The sequence below is a fragment of the Plecotus auritus genome (genome assembly GCF_963455305.1).
Source record: "Plecotus auritus genome assembly, chromosome: 13".
Taxonomy (NCBI): domain Eukaryota; kingdom Metazoa; phylum Chordata; class Mammalia; order Chiroptera; family Vespertilionidae; genus Plecotus; species Plecotus auritus.
In genome coordinates, this window is record NC_137779.1 from 31,189,090 (window position 1) to 31,207,812 (window position 18,723).

The following is an 18,723-nucleotide window of genomic DNA, read 5'->3' on the forward strand; positions in this document are numbered from 1 at the left end:
TGATGATGTTGATGATGATGATGGTGATGGTGGTGATGACGGTGATGATGGTAATGGTGATGGTGATGGTGATGGTGGTGATGACGGTGATGATGGTAATGGTGATGGTGGTGATGGTGATGGTGATGGTAATGGTGATGGTGATGATGATGATGGTGATGGTGATGGTGATGATGGTGATGGTGATGATGGTAATGGTGATGGTGATGATGGTGATGGTGATGGTGATGTTGATGATGGTGATGGTGGTGATGACGGTGATGATGGTAATGGTGATGGTGATGATGATGATGGTGATGGTGATGGTGATGGTGATGATGGTGATGGTGATGATGATGGTGATGGTGGTGATGGTGATGGTGATGGTAATGGTGATGGTGATGATGATGATGGTGATGGTGATGGTGATGATGGTGATGGTGATGATGGTGATGGTTATGGTGATGATGATGGTGATGGTGATGGTGATGATGATGATGGTGATGATGATGGTGGTCATGATGGTGATGGTGGTGATGATGGTGATGGTAAAACTGAGGCACAAAGAGATTAAGCAATTGGCCCAGACTCCAACATGCATGTTTCATGTGTCCCCTGGCTGGCTCTCCCTGGCAGAACGTGTCATCTAGTTGAGAGATTCATGTCCTCTAAAGAGCCGTGTGACCTTGGGCAAGTCACCCTCCTCCTCCTGAAGCTTTGTCTGCCCACGTGAGCCGTGGTGATGAGCCAAGCCTCACAGGAAGTTCGTGAGGATGCTAAGCCCCCGTGTGGGACACACGCCGAACCATCCTTCCTGCTCAGGGCTCACATGTACTTTTTCTGAAATGTCTGCATCTCGTGTGGGTTGAGAACAGGACGTGTGGATGTCAGGAGGCCAGAGCCTGATACACTCGAGGAGGAAACCCGGACGCACCAGCATCCCTGCCCTTGTTCAGATACAACACCGAATTCAAGGCGGCAGGGCCCTTTCGGGTCTGATCCTGCTCATGCTGACTCACTGTGCCTCCCAGCCTTTGTAAGAAAAAAGGTGAAATTAAGAGTACATTTCCCCCCCCCCCCACACACACACACCGCCCAATTTTCTACCGGAGGAAAGTACCATCACGGAGTGTGGAGTGCCAACATGCCACAGGTTTTGCTATCGCTTCAAGGAGCACTTTCCCGGGAACCGCTGCATTCGCAGACTATCAGGGGCTACGTCCCGCGGAGCCGGCCCGACCACCCTCTCCCCTCTTATCCCTGCTCTACTGCTCAGCGCTTTTCGTCCTCTCTGGGATCCTTAAAACATCTATTTTTATGGATGTCAGAGAGGAAGGGAGAGGGAGAGAGAGAGAGAGAGAGACATCCATGAGGAGAGAGAATCACAGATCGGCTGCCTCCTGCACGCCCCACACTGGGGATGGAGCCCGCCACCCGGGCCTGTGCCCTGACTGGGAATCGAACCCTGACCTCCTGGTTCCTAGGTCGACGCTCAGCCACCGAGCCAGGCCAGCATCTGTGCTTTTCATGGAAACCCATGAGGTGGGCATGTTCTCAGGGGAAAGCTCTTGTTTCTCCCACCGGGGCCCGCATAGTCCAACCCCAGTGACCCCCAGAGAGAGGGACAGACTGAAGGAAGCAGAGAGGAACACAGACAGGGCCACCGGGAGGAACCCCAAAGGGAAGGAGGTGTCTTGCTTGCATCTTAAACGAGGTGAAGCGTTTTAAAAACGAAATGGTATCACAGCCCTGGCCGGTGTGGCTCCGCGGATAGAGCGTCGGCCTGCGGACGGAAGGGTCCCGGGTTCGATTCCCGTCAAGGGCATGGACCTTGGTTGTGGGCACATCCCCAGGAGGGGGTGTGCAGGAGGCAGCTGATGGATGTTTCTCTCTCATGGATGTTTCTAGCTCTCTCTCCCTCTCCCTTCCTCTCTGTAAAAAAAAAAAAAAAAAAAAAAAAAAAAAAAAAAAAAAATCAATAAAATATATTTTTTTAAAAAAAGAGAAAGAAATGGTAACACAGACTGAAAAAAAAAAAAAAACCGTCACAACCGAGTTGCCGTGATCACCTGTGTGTGATGGAAACAATGCCGCGCTGGGGACGGAGTTTTACGGCCGCCCACGCGGAGGAAATTACCCGAGAGCCACGTGGTAAGTGAACCCTTCGCGCGCCACCCCCAGCCGCCGACCGCTGTGGGGTCGAAGCACGGCACGCCCGATTAACGTTACAGCAGCACTAAATATCCCTCTTGGTTACACAGAAATCGCTGTGCAAACGCTGGCCACTCAACGCCGGCCACCCTCGGGATACGGTCGTAAAGAATTCTTCGGTCCAATTAACGACTTCGAATTGATCAGGAACCGTACTCTGGGGCCGTGAGGTCAACGGCAGGGCAAGGCCGTGCAGGGGTGGGCAAACCTTTTGACTCGAGGGCCACCGTGGGTTCTTACACTGGACCGGAGGGCCGGAACAAAAGCATGGATGGAGTGTTTGTGTGAACGAATATAAATTCAAAGTTAAGGAGCGGAGGGGAGAGCAAGAGAACCGGATAGAACAGCCGGATCCGGCCCGCGGGCCGTAGTTTGCCCACGGCTGCCGTAGAGAGTTAGCCCACCGGGGCCCCAGCATCCACGGAAGGAGACGGACGCGTCCTCTGTCACCACGTGCAACATGCCTTGTCTTCCACTGTCTTTTTTCTTTTTCTTTTAATGTTTTTATCGATTCAAAGAGGAAGGGAGAGGGAGGGAGAGAGAAACATCAATGAGGAGAATCATGGATCGGCGGCCTCCTGCACGCCCCCTACTGGGGATGGAGCCCGCAACCCGGGCATGTGCCCTTGACCGGGAATCGAACGGTGACCCCCCTGGTTCACAGGTCGACGCTCAACCACGGAGCCATCCTGGCCAGGCTCTGAGATCCTTAATTTAAAGGGAAATCGAGGTTCAGCTGCATCAACTGTTCCCGAGACAGTGGGTCGGGCTGGGCTGGGCTCTGGACAAGAGCTCTGGACATCGAGTCCTGCCTGGCATCGGCTTCTGAGTGAGCAGGGCCACCTCCAGCCGAGGGGACCTGCTCAGGGTGCCCCACCCCTCCACCCACTGCTCTCCGGGTGGAGACGGGGTGTCCACAGGACCTGTGCCACGGATCCACGTGGCCAGTGACGGACACATGCGGGTGAGTGGCTCAGCACCTTTCCCAGCACCGAGGGAGCACTCGACAAATAATCACACCTTCCCCGCTGTCAATCGCTCCTTGATTATTTCCCGCACGGCCGACCCACTCCGATGGCGAAGACGGACGCGTGCTCCCCCGTCCAGTCAGCGGAAAGCCGGCTTGGCGGGGACCCCTGGTCTAGCGAGGACATGTTCTCCTCTCGAATCACCATTTATCTAGCCGAACCTCAACTCATCATTCCTCCCCTGGCAGCCGTTACGAATCCGTTTAACTACCTGTAACAGCTCTCGCCAATGGTGTTCATTCATCAACTCACTCCATCAGCGAACGTTCATTAATTACGTTCCCCCCGGAGAGGACACGGGGCTGCGGGCACGTCTGAGTTCTGCAGGGCACACCGGGCGGCCGTCCAGCCGGGATGAGTTATGAGCCCCCCCCCAACCCCACCCCCACCCCTTCCCCGCCGGCCCCTAAAGGTACTGTGCTCGCTCTTACTCGTTCTCACACATTATTCCCCGAGCCTGGAGTCCTCGTCCCCCCTCCCCCCCCCCCTTGTGGCTGGTGACAGAAACCCCTATTCATCCTTCAACACTCAGTCTGCATGTCACCACCTCCGGGAAGACAGCTCAGAGATGCCCAGGGCTGCAGGAACAGCGCAGCCTCTCCCCCGGGGGGTGGGGGGGGGGTGGGGGGTGGGAGAAAAGCCCTGAAACGCTGGGAACTGTCCCCGGTGCTGAATGAGAAACCTGACTGGTACGAGGCTCGAAATAAAAAATGCGCATGAAATGAGTGAGGACAACCCTTAAAAGATGCGCCCGTGGTTATGATCCCACAGAGAAAGGAGGCCGTGCTTTTGTCAGTGCTCGAATGGAAAAAGACAGTAGCGCAAATCTGGCTTCGAGCAAAAAAAAGAACAATAAATGTATGGGAGTCCGTTCCTAATCAATTCCAATGGCCGTCTCCATCCAGACCAGGCGGAACCCAGGTTTGAGCTCCGTAGTCAGGACGTGCTCAGGGCCTGCCTTTCTCAGTCTCCACGTGACCCTCCCCCCACCCCCCACCCCCCACCCCCCACCCCCCACCCCCCATCCCCCCACCCCCAGGTGCCCAGCATCAGGCTTAGGTGAAGCAGGCTCCACCCCACCCCCCTGAAAACAGCTGCTTTTCCTTCCCAATAGCTCCGCCCAAATCCTGGGAAGGAATCCCATTGGCCATGCTGGTGTCACATGACCCTCCCCCAACCAATCCCTGTGGCCCAGGGGATGGGCTGTTCTGATAGGCCGGGGCTGGGTTGGCTGCCCAGGCCTGTTACGAGGGGGAGGAAGTGGGAGGGCAGCAGGGCAGGACGAGAGGCCCAGGGCTGGCCTTGACCAGTGACAATGGGTGAACGTTTGGAAACAGGGGAGAGGTAGTTCTCAAAGGCCCTCACTGCTGGGGTACAGGGGTCACCCTCATTCGGGAGGAGGCTGAGCCCGCCAGGCAGTGGGGAGACCAGCAGGGCAGCTGAGTCAGACGTCCCTGGAGGGTGAGCTCATGCCATCATCCGGGGGCCGTCAGAGCTGGGGGGCTGGGGACAGAGCCCACGGACAGTGGACCCAGCGGCCCGGGTGAAGGGGGCTCTCCCCAAACCCCGCCCCGCCCGTCAGCTCTCACTTCGCCTCTGCACCTGGGCCGGCATGGGGAGACCAGCGGGGACCTCTCAGAGGTCGGCGTTGCTGGGCATTGACAAGGCCCCCCCCTTGTCCTGGCTGCTGCCTCCAGGGGGCGTGGGCGAGCAAGCGGGGAGTGGTGACCTGGTCCCTGTCGGTGGCACTCGGACTGCAGTCACTCATGGCTGACCCCCTGACCCCGAGGACTCGTGGCTGACCTCCTGACCCCGTGGTCTTGTGGCTGACTCCCTGACCCCGTGGACTCGTGGCTGACCCCCTGACCCCGTGGACTCGTGGCTGACCCCTCACCCCGTGGACTCGTGGCTGACCCCTCACCCCGTGGACTCATGGCTGACCCCCTCACCCCGTGGACTCGTGGCTGACCCCCTGAACCCGAGGACTCGTGGCTGACCCCCTGACCCCGTGGACTTGTGGCTGACCCCCTGACCCCGTGGACTCGTGGCTGACCCCCTGACCCTGTGGTGACCGGAGACGCAGAGCGGGGAAGCCACATCCCAACCGGCCCCCGATGCACCCGTAAGCGCTCAGTACCGTGAGGAGCTGTGACAGGCACCGATGCAGACGTCCGCGAGCCTCATGCCTGCACCCCGGGGCCGGTCCTACCACCTGGGGTCCCCGCCACCCCTCAGCGGCTCGGGGCGGCTGCCCAGGCTGCAGACCTCCGTCCGAGGCCTGGGGTTTCGTTTTCCACCCTTTCTGTGCGCACGGCGAACCCCCGAGACATGAATCGGCCACGCAGCTGGCCCACAAACGGTCCCGGCTGGTCTCGGCGCCTGCGCGTCCCCAGGCGCCCTCCAGCCGCCTCCTCTTCCCGTCACGCCTCGTAAAGCGGCCTTCCCGTGGGGTCCTTGTAACTCCTCGTCCCCCGCGACAGCCCCGTGTACGCCCATGACCCCAGCCCCGGGTGCTCCCCGCGCTTAGATGGCTTTCTCCCGGCGGCAAGATAAATCTCCGTGGGTGGCGCGCGCGCCTGTGAAACCTGGCCTCCTCCAGATGGGAGCAGATGTTTTGCTTCTTTTTATTTTTTATTTTTTTAAGCTTCATCTTTAAAACATGTTTTTCAATGACACGGGGCGAGCTCGGCGGCTGGTTTCCAGGTGTTGGGCGTCCCCGATGGTGCCCGCTCTCACGTGGCCCTAACGACGGGCGCTGGGCGTCCCACTCCGACGCTGACTCCGCACCCCCGTCCCCGTGATGTGTTACCGCCACACGAACCTCCCCTCCCCGACCCGGTGAAGAACACGGCCCGTGAGCAGGGACCTTGAGAGCCAGGGAGAGAGCACCCACCGTTCACACCCCCACGACACAGGACACCGTCCACAGGGCCGTGCAGGGAGCAGCCCTGGCCGGCGGCTCAGTGGTTAGAGCGCTGGCCCGCGCCACGCGGTTTGAGCGTTTTGATTCCCGGTCCAGGGCATGTACGTGGATTGCAGGTTCCGTGCTGACCCCAGGCCGGGCACGTGGGGGAGGCAACCCATCAGTGTCTCGCTCATGTCCATGTTTCTCTCTGTCTCCCTGCTTCCCTCCCTTCCTTCTACTCTCTCTATAAGTCAGTGGGGAAAAATATCCCCGGGTGAGGATTCACCGAAGACCAGACCACACCCCAGCCGGGCCTCGGGCGTGGAATCCGAGGACACCCTGCGGGAGGAAGAGACCCGGGTCCGCGCGGGAGGCAGGGCCAACCGAGCTGCCGGCCGCCTGCCGGCTTCTCACCGGGTCACGGTCCCCTCGAGCCTTCACGCGGCGTGCTGAGCGGAGAGGGCAGTGACTGCAACGGCGGAGAGGGATGGGGGGCTGCCTGCCTGTATGCGGATGCGAGGGCCCCGAGAATCCACGGAGGGACAGACGGGGAGACACCGGCCGGATCCATCTGGACTCCAGGCGGCAGGCCCCGGAGCTTGAGGCCTCTGGAGAGACAGCTCATCGAATTGAGGTATTGATCCCGGCTCTAAATTTGTGGTTTTGACGACAGAGCAATTTGTTGTTGTGAAACAGCCACAGAGGATGAATGCGTTTGGGTTATTAACTTCCAAACAGATTCCCCCGTGGGCAACTCTGCCTGGCTCGAAGCGGCTGCTCTGTGGAGTCGCTGGGTGGTTTCCAGGGAGTGGTGGATTATTTTGGGCGATGGAGGTGCCTGGAGTTGGGAGTTCACATAGAAGGTCCTCTGAGATCCTCCCAGTGAAGACAGCATGAGCTGGTCTTTTTTTTTTGGGGGGGGGGTCCCCGCTTTGTGTCAGGCACGTCACCAGGGTTTCGCTCGCGATTCCTAATTGGATGCATCCGCCTGACGATTCCATGTGTGGGGCATTTGAGGGGTTTTAAACCTGCATTTTAAAAAAAATGTATTTTTATTGATTTCCGAGAGGAAGGGAGAGAGAGATAGAAACATCCATGATGAGAGAGAATCATGGATCGGCTGCCTCCTGCAGGCACCCACACTGGAGATCGAGCCCTCCACCCGGGCATGTGCCCTGACCGGGAATCGAACCCTGACCTCCAGGTTCCTAGGCTGACGCTCAACCACAGAGCCACGACGCCCAGGCTCAGTTCTTTGTTTTTAAAAGCGTGTCGTGAGCACTTGACTTGACTGCCTCATCTGCCCACAATGGGTCGCCTGGACCAGCACGTCTCCAGGGGCAGGAGGTTTACCGTTTCCTCCGGCGCCAGGCACACACCACGGTCACGAAATGCCTCCTCCCTGATTAGCATTTTTGCCCGACAGTTTTGTTTGCTGTAAAATGTCACCCCGAGAGCTAGAAAGGTCGCTGAGACTGCGGCCTGTGGGAGGACCAGGTACCTGGCTCACTGGGGATTTGACAAGCAGGGTATTTACTCCGGGTGGTCGGACAGGCTTCCTGTTGCTTTTCTCTAAGGCTCCAACGTGGTCGCTTGCAACTTTGTATCTTAGCTTTGTGGTTTGCAACTTTGTATCTTAGCTTGTGGTCTGCAACTTTGTATCTTAGCTTGTGGTCTGCAACTTTGTATCTTAGCTTGTGGTCTGCAACTTTGTATCTTAGCTTGTAACAAAGTGGTTAGCTCACTCGCCCGGGAGACTGTTCCCAGCTGTGGAGGGTTGCGAACTAGCTTGCGGTGATATGCTTGACCCACAACGTAATTTTTCTACAACTCACCCAACTGCAGACTTTCAGCGGGTGCCTGTGAGGGACTGAGTCATAACTCAAAATCTTAAAAAAAAAAAAGGAAAACAGCCATGGATAGGAAGAGTCCCAGGCCCTGTCGCTAATTTCTCCAACTATGTCCAAGTTCAAATAGGACCCGTGGGAAGAGAAGCTATGCCAGGCTAGTTGGCGACAAAGTTAACCACGGGACTCGAAGATGAGGATGTTGCTGGGGAAACCTCGTGGGCTCACCACGCACAGCGTGGCGGCCGGGAGCTGCCAGAAAAACGGCGCTTTCAGAAATGACAAAGATGGCAGGTTAATTTGCATACGGCATTGCACGGCTCCCGGTGGGCCTGTAAGTAACGCCTCTCGGGCAGGTTCTGCCATTTCTCTCCTGTTTCTGTTTTTAATGTTCCGTGAACTGCTATGATCTGCCTGAGCGGCTCCCCAGACCTTTGCACGACAGACGATCCCACACAGCTCGGCCCGGGGAGACAGGGGCCCCAGGAGGCCTGCGGGGCTTGGAGACAGGGGCCCCAGGAGGCCTGCGGGGCTTGCTGCCGAGATGGTGGCGGAGAAGGGAGGCAGGTCGGGGGCCGCGGGCGGGACAGCGAGCGGCCGGAAAAGCTGACTCTCTCAGGGACACGCTCACCCTCCCAACACGCGAGGCTGCGCGGAGGTGCCGGCGTTTATGCTCCTTTCCCACGATGAGCACCTACCCAAGCACAGGTGGTGGCAAGAGCTAATGCCTCGCAGCGAAGAAAGGTACCTCCAGAGTTTGCCTTACACGTGTGTGTCATGCCTACCTGTGTGCATGTGAACACAGACCTGCTATGATGTGGAGACGGATATAGCGGCAGAGATCAAGCTAGAGGATGGATACACAGATCGGACATCTTTCCCCTGCAGGGCTTCTGCTGTTGTTTCCCATGTTCGCAGGGGTCACTAGGGCTATGCATATATGTGCACACGTGTGTGTGCATGTACACACATGTGCACACCCACCTGCGTATACATGCATACACTTGTGACACATGTGAGCACATGCCTGTGTGGTGCGTGCACATGGGCACACACATGTGCACACATGCCTGCATGCTCACACACGCACACACAGTCACCGAAGTTGCTGGTCCAGAAATCCACATGAGACACCCAGCAGCCACGGTCCTCTCAGTGCAATGCTGTGTCCCACCGGCTGCTTGCTCCTGCGGACATGCTTGGTAACCGCGACCAATGACGGGCTTTCTCTCTCCCTGCGCCTCGGTGACATCACAGGCCTTGGCCACGCCCACAGGCGCTCGGGGCATCCTGGCTGTTAGGCTCCGCAGCCGCAGCAGGAAAGGCGCAGCGTTCCGCGGGGCCACGCTGGGGAGCCGCTCAAAAGCGAGGCCTTCCCGCAGGGGAGCCGCGTGGCAGTAACTCACCCTCGCCCGCGAGAGCGGCTGCGACATAATTCCATCCTAAGCACGGGCTCGCCTGGAGACGGAGGCCCTAAGTACCTGATATATGGAGGCAATAGAAGCGAAGCAGCGCCGGTAAATCCAGGCAAGGCCCTCGCCCCCCGGCGGCCTGGCTATGGGGCTGCAGGGGCGACGGGATGCTGTACATGAGTCCGCCCGAGGGGTGATTTCCTGCAGAACTGGGCTCATAATTCCCCGTCACTGAGCTGCCGCGGCCTCCCAGCTCCGTCTGCGTTTTTAACGGAAGCAGGACCGCGAGCAGTGGGCACAGCACGTGGGCTCCTGGGGGGAAGGGGGGTGCCGGGCCTGGCCCCCTCGATGCCTGCACCCCCCACACATACCCCCACACCCCCCCCCGCGCCCCCTGCTGCATCTCACATTGGGTTTTCGGGCAGCAGCCCTGTCTCCCCCATCGACACGCACGGGGACTCGGCATTCCCCACAAAGGACCCAGCGGGGTCTCCCCTCCGCGTTACCTGCGTCCGGCCTGCGTCGTGCAGGGGACGTGTTACTGATGCACAGGTTGGTATTCGAGTCTCCCATTCCCTCAACGTGACATTTCCAGATCAACCCATCGCTGTCCTACCTCAGTCACCGGTCGGGCCCCTCCCCGCCATCGCCACACGATCCTATTACATGAGGCACCCCTTCCAACACGGGTCCACCGCTCGGTGCCGACTCGGCTGCTCTCAGTGGCTGGCGATTTAAAAGGCAGCGATGGCCCGGCCAGCGTGGCTCAGGGGTTGAGCATCAGCCTATGAACCAGGAGGTCACGGTTCAGTTCCCGGTCAGGGCACAGGCCCGGGTTGCGGGCTCCGTCCCCAGTGTGGGGCGTGCAGGAGGCAGCCGATCCATGATTCTCTCTCATCATGGATGTTTCTCTCTCTCTCTCCTTCTCCCTTCCTCTCTCTGAAATCAATAAAAAAATATCTACACTAATAAAAGAGTAACATGCAAATTGACTGTACCTTCGTGACACCCACCAGCCAATGAGGAGTGGGTATGCAAATTAACCCAACAAAGATGGCAAGTTAATTTGCATACGCAGGCAGCCAAGCGGCCGGGGGCGGGGCGGGATGCAGGCATTCCGCACCACCCCCGGCCGCTCCGGGCCTCTAGGCAGCATGGGAAGGCGGAAAGGCGAAGGCGGTGCCAGCAGCCAGGGGAAAGAAGACCCATTCTTGCATGAATCTTCGTGCATCAGGCCTCTAGTATACATTTCAACTAATAAAAATGCAGCGACAAACACGCTTGCTCACTCTCCACATCTGTGACAAAGCGTTTACCAGAGGAGATGCCCCCAGACCTGTGACCTCAGGGTCACGTGCAGGCACGTGTGTGAGGGTCATGAGCAGGCACGTGTGTGACGCATCAGCCAGATGCCTACGGACACAGCTCCACGGGGAGCGAGCCATTCCCAGCCCCTCCCCACCCCCCCACCCCCCACCCACCCCCCCGCAGGGAACCAGAGGTCCCTGAAGCCCCTCATCCCAGGAAAACATTGCATCGTTTGCATCTTTTTCTGTGGCCAGTCTGATAGAGAGAGATGTATCGGAGACGGCGCTCGGTCTGCTATGTCCCTAATGCGGAAGTTATTAAAACGCACTTGAGAGAAAGTGCTCCTGACAGATCGTAAGTCTAAACACAATGAGGAAACCCCGCCGCACCGCACGGATCCTGGCTGCCGGGCAGCCGAGGCGATTCTCCCGCGCCGGGAGGCCGTCGCGGAGACTCGGATGATAAAGTCTCTTTCCTGAGCTCGGCAGGCGAGGCCGTGGGGGCTGCACACGCCACACGGAATGCCGTCGTCGTTTTAATCAGCCAAAAGCAGTTCGCAGACGGATGCCACGCGGGATCGCTTCAACGTGTGTGTGTCTGCCCGCACGCCGGTCCCGCTGGGTCTTCACAGGGTCCGTGGAGGCCGCCTCCGGGGCGCCGATGGACAGAAGATGGGGTTCTGCCGCTCGTTACCTCTCGGCGGGAGGCGAGACGGCGGCATGCGGGCGGGAAGGAAGTGTTAGGCTTCCTGAACCTCGTATGGGGGGCCCTTCCCTCCACGGGGAGGACCATTCAGACGCAACGTTATGGGTTATAATCCATGAGAGCATTTTTAAAAATATATATATTTGTATTGATTTCAGAGAGGAAGGGAGAGGGAGAGAGAGGGAAGCATCCATGATGAGAGAGAATCATGGATCGGCTGCCTCCTGCACGCCCCCCACTGGGGATGGAGCCCGCAACCCGGGCATGTGCCCTGACCGGGGATCGAACCCCGACCTCCTGGTTCCTAGGGCGATGCTCAACCCCTGAGCCACGCAGCCGGGCAAAGCTGAACATCTTTAAACACTTGGTAATATCTGCATAACAAGTCACTTCTGCCTGACACCGAGGCCGGCCTTGCTGGCCCCCACACTCCAGATCCCACTCACGGTTATGAGGGCCACATAGGAGGCCCACACACTGTATGAGGGGGCAGGCCGGGCCGAGGGACCCCGTATGAGGCCCACACACTGTATGAGGGGGCAGGTCGGGCTGAGGCCGGCCTTGCTGGCCCGCACACTCCGGATCCCGCTCACAGTTATGAGGGCCACACCCAGGTCTCTGCTGAGCCACCAGCCCACCCCTTGCCTTCTGCCTCCCACGGTCTCTCTTCCCGGCTCCACACGGACCCATGTTCACGAGGGGGGTTTTCAGAAACCCTGAGCCCACGCAGGGAGAACACCAACACAGAAATCCGGTCCCGGGAGCCCGGTCTCCGACGGACCTGCGCCGAGCTTAGGTGGGTCCCGGCGGTGAGACCCGCCTTTCCCAGAGGAAGGCTCCGTCCACCTGTCCCTCCGTCTTACCTGGGAGCGTCCCCAAGACGGTGACACCCACCGAGGACCCACGTGGACCTGGGGCCCACTTGCCGGCTAGGCCCGAGCACAGTGAGGGGGACTCACCCGTGTGCTGGGCCGGGGGACTTCCTGCGGCAGACGATGACGGCGGGGGCGACCTTGCCGGCCCGGTCCGTGCTCGCCTGGACCTCCCAGACGGACGGGCTGCTGGCTCTGACCGCGGCGATGCGCACGCCCCTCTTCGCCTTGACCCTGCGGAGGGAGACAGGAGGTTGGGCTGAGGCCGCTGGGAGCCCGGGTGGCCGCTGGTTCCGGGGAAACATTGTTGCCCGGCAGGTGGGAGCTCCTGTTTGATACAATGTAACTGCATCCCCTCCGCGGGGTCGCCTCCCAATGCATCTGTCCTGTTCCCCCGCCTTTTCCTACTTTTCACGGAGGAGCTAGGACAGACGTGACCCGAGCAAGCGCCGCTGACGCGTAGAAGTGCAGAAATGCGCTAGGCAGTGGTCGGCAAACGGCGGCTCGCGAGCCGCGGTTTGCCGCTCTGTTGACTCATGAGTTTGCCGACCACTGCGCCAGCGTGAGGGCTTTTGTGTGTGTGGTTTGTTTTTTTTTAACATGAACACCTGGAAAGCCCCGGACTATTAAGACCAATTAGAAAAGAGAAATGACTTAAACATGTGAAAGTACAGCCCTAGCCGGTGTGGCTCAGTGGATAGAGCGTTGGCCTGCAGACCGCAGGATCCCGGGTTCGATTCCGGTCCAGGGCACATGCCCAGGTTGCAGGCTCCTCCCCAGCCCCAGCCCTGGCCAGGGCTCGTGCAGGAGGCAACCAATCGATGTGTGTCTCTCACATCCGTGTTTCTGTCTTTCCCTCTCCAACTTTCTCTAAAAATCAAGGAAAAAATATCCTCTGATGAGGATTAAAAAATAAATAAATAATAATAATAATAATAATAATAATAATAATAATAAAAAGAACGCAGTTGCTTATGCAGCCCATGAGGTGCCGAGCGTGTGTTGGGGATAATTCCACGGCAGCTGCGTGCGGCTGTGTCTCGGGGCATGAACCCTGTGGGCTGAGCGGGGCACCGGACGCTGCACCGGACGGAAGGCAGCCCCGCCGCGTGGACCTGCTACAATGTATCGCCGATGAGATACAGTAACACGAACCCAGCTCCTGGGGCCCCGCCGCACTCCCGGGACCTAACGCGGCGGCCCCGGGCGGCCCCATTGGCCCGCAGGGGCCGAAGCACGCCCATCTCCGCGGAGGATTTCTCCGGCTGGCGACGCGAGGGAGTAATTTTTACGGAAGTCTGCATCCCCAGGCGCGTTTTAAAGATGACATTTAAAACTCTCCTTCCCAAGCGGCAAAGGTTGCGTTTTCGGCTCACTGTAACTATTGACATTTTAAAATTAAACTGTTAGATCGCTCTTCTAAAAGTTTCGCCAGAATTTAAATACCAGGGCGGGGGCTTGCCACCCTCCGTGATGCATCTTAAAAGAATTCAGACACAACCTCTTCTTCTCCAGGCGCGGAGTGTCTATTTATTTATTCATTTATTTGTCGCTTTTAGCTTGCAGATCCGCGCTATGCCTTTCTCAGAATTCTACCCCAATGCACTCCATTTTTGCGTCTGACAGTCTCTTATCGACCACTCTGCCACACTTCTCGGCAACGAAGACGCGCACACAATTCGAATTTAGCTTTCCCTGTGCCCAGAAGCCTCTACGTGCGTGCAATTACATATTTTTATTTTTTAAATATTTTTTTTATTTTTATTTTTCAGAGAGGAAGGGAGAGGGAGAGAGAGAGAAACATCAACGATGAGAGAGAATCATGGATCGGCTGCCTCTTGCACGCCCCCCACTGGGGATCGAGCCCACAACCCGGGCACGTGCCCTTGACTGGAAATGGAACTGGGACCTCCTGGTTCAAAAGTCGGTGCTCCACCCCTGAGCCCTGCTGGCCGAGCTCTAAGTGTGATTTTTAAAATGCTAGATCGAGACTCGTTAAGAGTATATTCAGTACACACTTCAGTAAATATGGCCGTGTGTGCATACACATAAACCTTTTAAAGAATCACGATTTAGTCGAACGCAGGGCAGGGCGAGACGCTCGGAAGTGCATCGACCAATGATGTATTGGGTACAGCCAGGATAGTCCGTCTTGGGCTAAGTCAGGGGTGGGGAACGCCCCGCCCGCAGGTCGTATGAGGCCTGAGAAACCCTTCGGTCTGGCCCTGCCTGGCGTTACGGGTGAGTTAATTAAATGTTTGACTGAATATAGCAGGCTCGTTTTATTTATATATATATATATTGATTTCAGAGATGAAGAAAGAGAGAAAAAGATGCCGAAACCGGTTTGGCTCAGTGGATAGAGCGTCGGCCTGCGGACTGAAGGGTCCCGGGTTCGATTCCGGTCAAGGGCATGTACCTTGGTGGCGGGCACATCCCCAGTGGGAGGTGTGCAGGAGGCAGCTGATCGATGTTTCTCTCTCATTGATGTTTCTAGCTCTCTATCCCTCTCCCTTCCTCTCTGTAAAATATCAATAAAATATACTTAAAAAAAAGAAAGAAAGAGAGAAAAAGAGAGAGAAACATCCATGATGAGAGAGACTCATGGATCGGCTGCCTCCTGCACACCCCCCCCCCCCCCCACTGGGGATCGAGCCTGCAACCCAGGCATGTGCCCCTGACTGGGAATCGAACCCTGACCTCCTGGTTCACAGGTCGATGCTCAAGTGCTGAGCCACGCCGGCCGGCCAGCATGCACCAGTGAACACGGCACCAGCAAGCCACACGTGTCTCGCGCCGTGCGCAGGGCCCTGCGGAAACTAGATGTCTGTGCAGGGATGTCCCTGCCAAGGGAGGTCCTGTCACCTAATCAAACATGGGCCCACGCAGCCAGTCTGCCGCGTCCGGCTAATTCCCCAAAGTGCTCCCCTCCCCGAGGCGCCGTTCGTCTTCGGTGACTCCCCCCCTTCCCCCCCCCCATTTAGTTGATGTTTTAACGTCAGCCAAATTGCCTTCATTTAAACTCAATTAACTTGGTGAAAGGCAAGGTATCCCCGTAATGCCATTCGCTGGACTGCGTTCTCTTCCTGGTCCCGTCCCCAGCGCCGGGGGGGCCGGGCGTGGGAAGCGTGAGGCCCGCCGGCCCTTGGCTCCGAGGGCTCCGTGGGCAGGCGGCGAAGAGACTCGCTCACCCCTTCCTCGGACGCGGTGGAGTTTCAGTCACGCTGTCCTTCCTCGTTTAAACGCCGTAAGGGATTGGGTTAAAGGACGTTCCATTCTACAGCTGAGTGCACGGCCCTCAGGAGAGAGGAACACGTCGGGTATACAAACCTGGCCTCGCCTCCGGCCGGTGTGGCTCCGTGGATAGAGCATCGGCCCACGAACTGAAGGGTCCCCAGGTTCGATTCCCGGTCAAGGGCACAGGCCCGGGTTGTGGGCTTGATCCCCAGGAGGGGGCGTGCAGGAGGCAGCCGATCCATGATTCTCTCTCATCATGGATGCTTCTCTCTCTTTCTCCCTCTCCCTTCCTCTCTGAGATCCATAAAAATATATTAGAGCCCTGACCAGTTTGGCTCAGTGGATAGAGCGTCGGCCTGCAGACTCAAGGGTCCCGGGTTCGATTCTAATCAAGGGCATGTACCTTGGTTGCGGGCACATCCCCAGTGGGGGGTGTGCAGGAGGCAGCTAGCTGATTGGTCTTTCTCTCTCATCGATGTTTCTAACCCTCTCTCCCTCTCCCTTCCTCTCTGTAAAAAATCAATAAAATATATATTTTTAAAAATATATATAGCCGAAACCGGTTTGGCTCAGTGGATAGAGCGTCAGCCTGCGGACTGAAAGGTCCCAGGTTCGATTCCGGTCAAGGGCATGGACCTTGGTTGCGGGCACATCCCCAGTGGGAGGTGTGCAGGAGGCAGCTGATCGATGTTTCTCTCTCATCGATGTTTCTAACTCTCTATCCCTCTCCTTTCCTCTCTGTAAAAAATCAATAAAATATATAATATATATATATATATATATATATATATATATATATATATATATTAGGGAAAAAAAACCAAAAACCTGGCCTCCTTTCTAGAAAGACATCCAGAATGAGCTGTGTCCCTTCCTGCCCTAAAGCAGCCCCAGGCCACCCACTCCCCAGGCAGCAGTACCTCTGGCCCATCCACACCGACTTCCCCTTCTGTCCCCTAACCTGCTTTTCCTGCGAGAGCCGCCCGCCAATGGCTGGGGTCCCCTTCGACTTCAAGTTCATTCTTTCCCGCTCACAAAGGAGCCTCAGCCTGCGGGCCTCCCCCACACCAGACACCTGCACCCCCTCCCGGCTGCTGGCGGGGGGGGGGGGGGGGGGGGACCCGTGCCTGCTCCGTCTGGGCTGTTATTGTCACAGCTTCTGCTCCCTCCACGGTCCCCACTCCTGCCGCTTCCCGTCGACTCTCTACAGAAGACAGACCGTCCCCCACCCCCACCCCCCCCCAGAACATGCCCAGCACGGCCCTGCCCCGTGCTAGGTCTGGGCCGACCGGAGCCGGGCCACGAGACGCTGTGAGAGCTGAGGAAGTTGCACCACACCCTCTCACAGCCGCGGAGCCCAGCGTGGGGGAGTAAGCCCGAGAGAGGAGCCCTCCCCCCAGCTCGGGCCGACCCATCCCTCTATCCCTCCCCCGCCCCCCCCCCCACCATGTTCCACGAGACGCAGGCATATGGATCGACCCCCCGGGGGTTATTGTGAAACCAGGAAAATCCGAGGTTTTTCCAGAGTGGATTCTTATCTAATCGCCCGTTTAAATCAGAGAAAGAACGTGAAGGTGATGCTGTGAGCGAGGCCAACGCTGGGGGCGGGCGGCGAGGCCGGGCCTGCGGGAAGGGCGTTACGTCTTCCCGCCAGTCCGGTGGGAGCAACCACGGCAGGCTGACTGCGCGGGGCAAGGGGGTCCCCGCGGCCCGTGGACCTGGACTCGGGGGGCGGAAAAACGCGAAGGGCTTGAGTCCGCCAATCCGGGGCCGGCGCCTCTGAAGCGCTGCCCGCAGGAGGCTGTTCCAGTCTCCGTGCTTCTTCCCTGGATTCCACTGAGGAAGCCGTTTTCAAACACATGCAGTGTTGGTGTCAGAGAGGAGGGAGAGGGAGAGAGAGAATCATCCACTAGGAGACAATCATCGATCGATCAGCCGCCTCCCGCACGCCCCGCACTGGGGATCGAGCCCGCCACCCGGGCCTGTGCCCTGACCGGGAGTCGACCCCTGACCTCCTGGTTCCTAGGTGGACGCTCAGCCCCGGAGCCACGCCGGCCGACGGCCCGTAGTTTGTTCTCTTTCCACATGTTCACCCGGAGCGTCAGGCCCGTGTGTCCCAGAAATGCCAGCACCCCCCCGCCCCAGTCTCTTGGGGAAACTCCCTCAGCAAACCTCACCCTCAGCACCCCGGAGGTCGGCCACAGGCGGCTGCACAGTCTGAGCCGCTCCCTCCATGGACGGCGGAGTCCGAGGCCCCGGGAACTGGCTGCCCGCCACGCTGGCAGGGGGCCTGTGAGCCAGGAGCCCACCTCCAGGCAGGGCTGGCTCTGCCGACCCGGAGCCCCGAACCACCGTGGCCGGGGCAGAGGAGACACCCGGACAGGAGCCGGCCGCCCGCAGGGCCGCTCCCAGCCAATGGCGGGGAGAGCAGAGCCGCGGAGCCCCAGCGCCGGGCCCTGGGAAGCTGCACCCAGCCCGCGTCTCTGAGAGGCGTGCGGTGCTGCTGCTTCCGCAGGACAAGGATGAGGACGCAGCGGAGCCGGCTCCCCTCGGCTGTTTGCACACAGACAGCGCCAGGGCCCCCGAGGCCCGTGAGGGCGCGGCCAGCTCGCCACCGAGGCGAGCGTCGGAAGAGGCAGTGCGTGCGCGTGAGCCACCCTGACACCCGGGAAGCACGCCCTGGAGAAACACCGACCACCTTTTTTATTTCTAACCCTCACCGGGGACGTTTTCCCTGGGTTTTTAGGGAGAGTGGAAGGGAGAGGGAGACACAGAGAGAAACATCTATGTGCGAGAAACACATGGATGGGTTGCTCCTGCACACGCCCCGACCGGGGCCCAAGCCGAGGAGGAGCCTGCAACCCAGGTACGTGCCCTTGAGCGGAATCGAACCCGGGACCTTTGGGTCCTCAGGCGGACGCTCTGTCCACTGAGCCACACCGGCCAGGGCCCGATGCTGTCTTAACGGGAATCAAACCCTGACTTCCTGGTTCATGGGTGAACAACCAACCACTGAGCCACGCCGGCCGGGCCTGGGTGAACTTTTGAACCCACGCGGAAACCCTGTCATGTCCCACGGCGCTCCTTTCCCAGGGTCAGCACACGGATGTCATCCCGGGGCCCCTCGGGTCCCGTCAGGACGTGCTCCGTGACCCCAGCACCCGTGCCAGATGGCGGCTCCATCAAACCCCGCCGGGCGTGACGGCAGAACACCATTCA

At 58.6% G+C, this 18,723-nt stretch overlaps 1 protein-coding gene across 1 annotated transcript in view; it reads right to left on the reverse strand.

Moving 5' to 3' along the window:
* Positions 1-18,723, reverse strand: part of TMEM132D (transmembrane protein 132D) — an 87,372-nt gene that overhangs the window by 36,721 nt on the left and 31,928 nt on the right. The window contains exon 3 of the mRNA XM_080650456.1: positions 12,355-12,501. Coding sequence (XP_080506582.1) covers positions 12,355-12,501 — 147 coding nt within the window. The remainder of the gene's footprint in view (positions 1-12,354; positions 12,502-18,723) is intronic.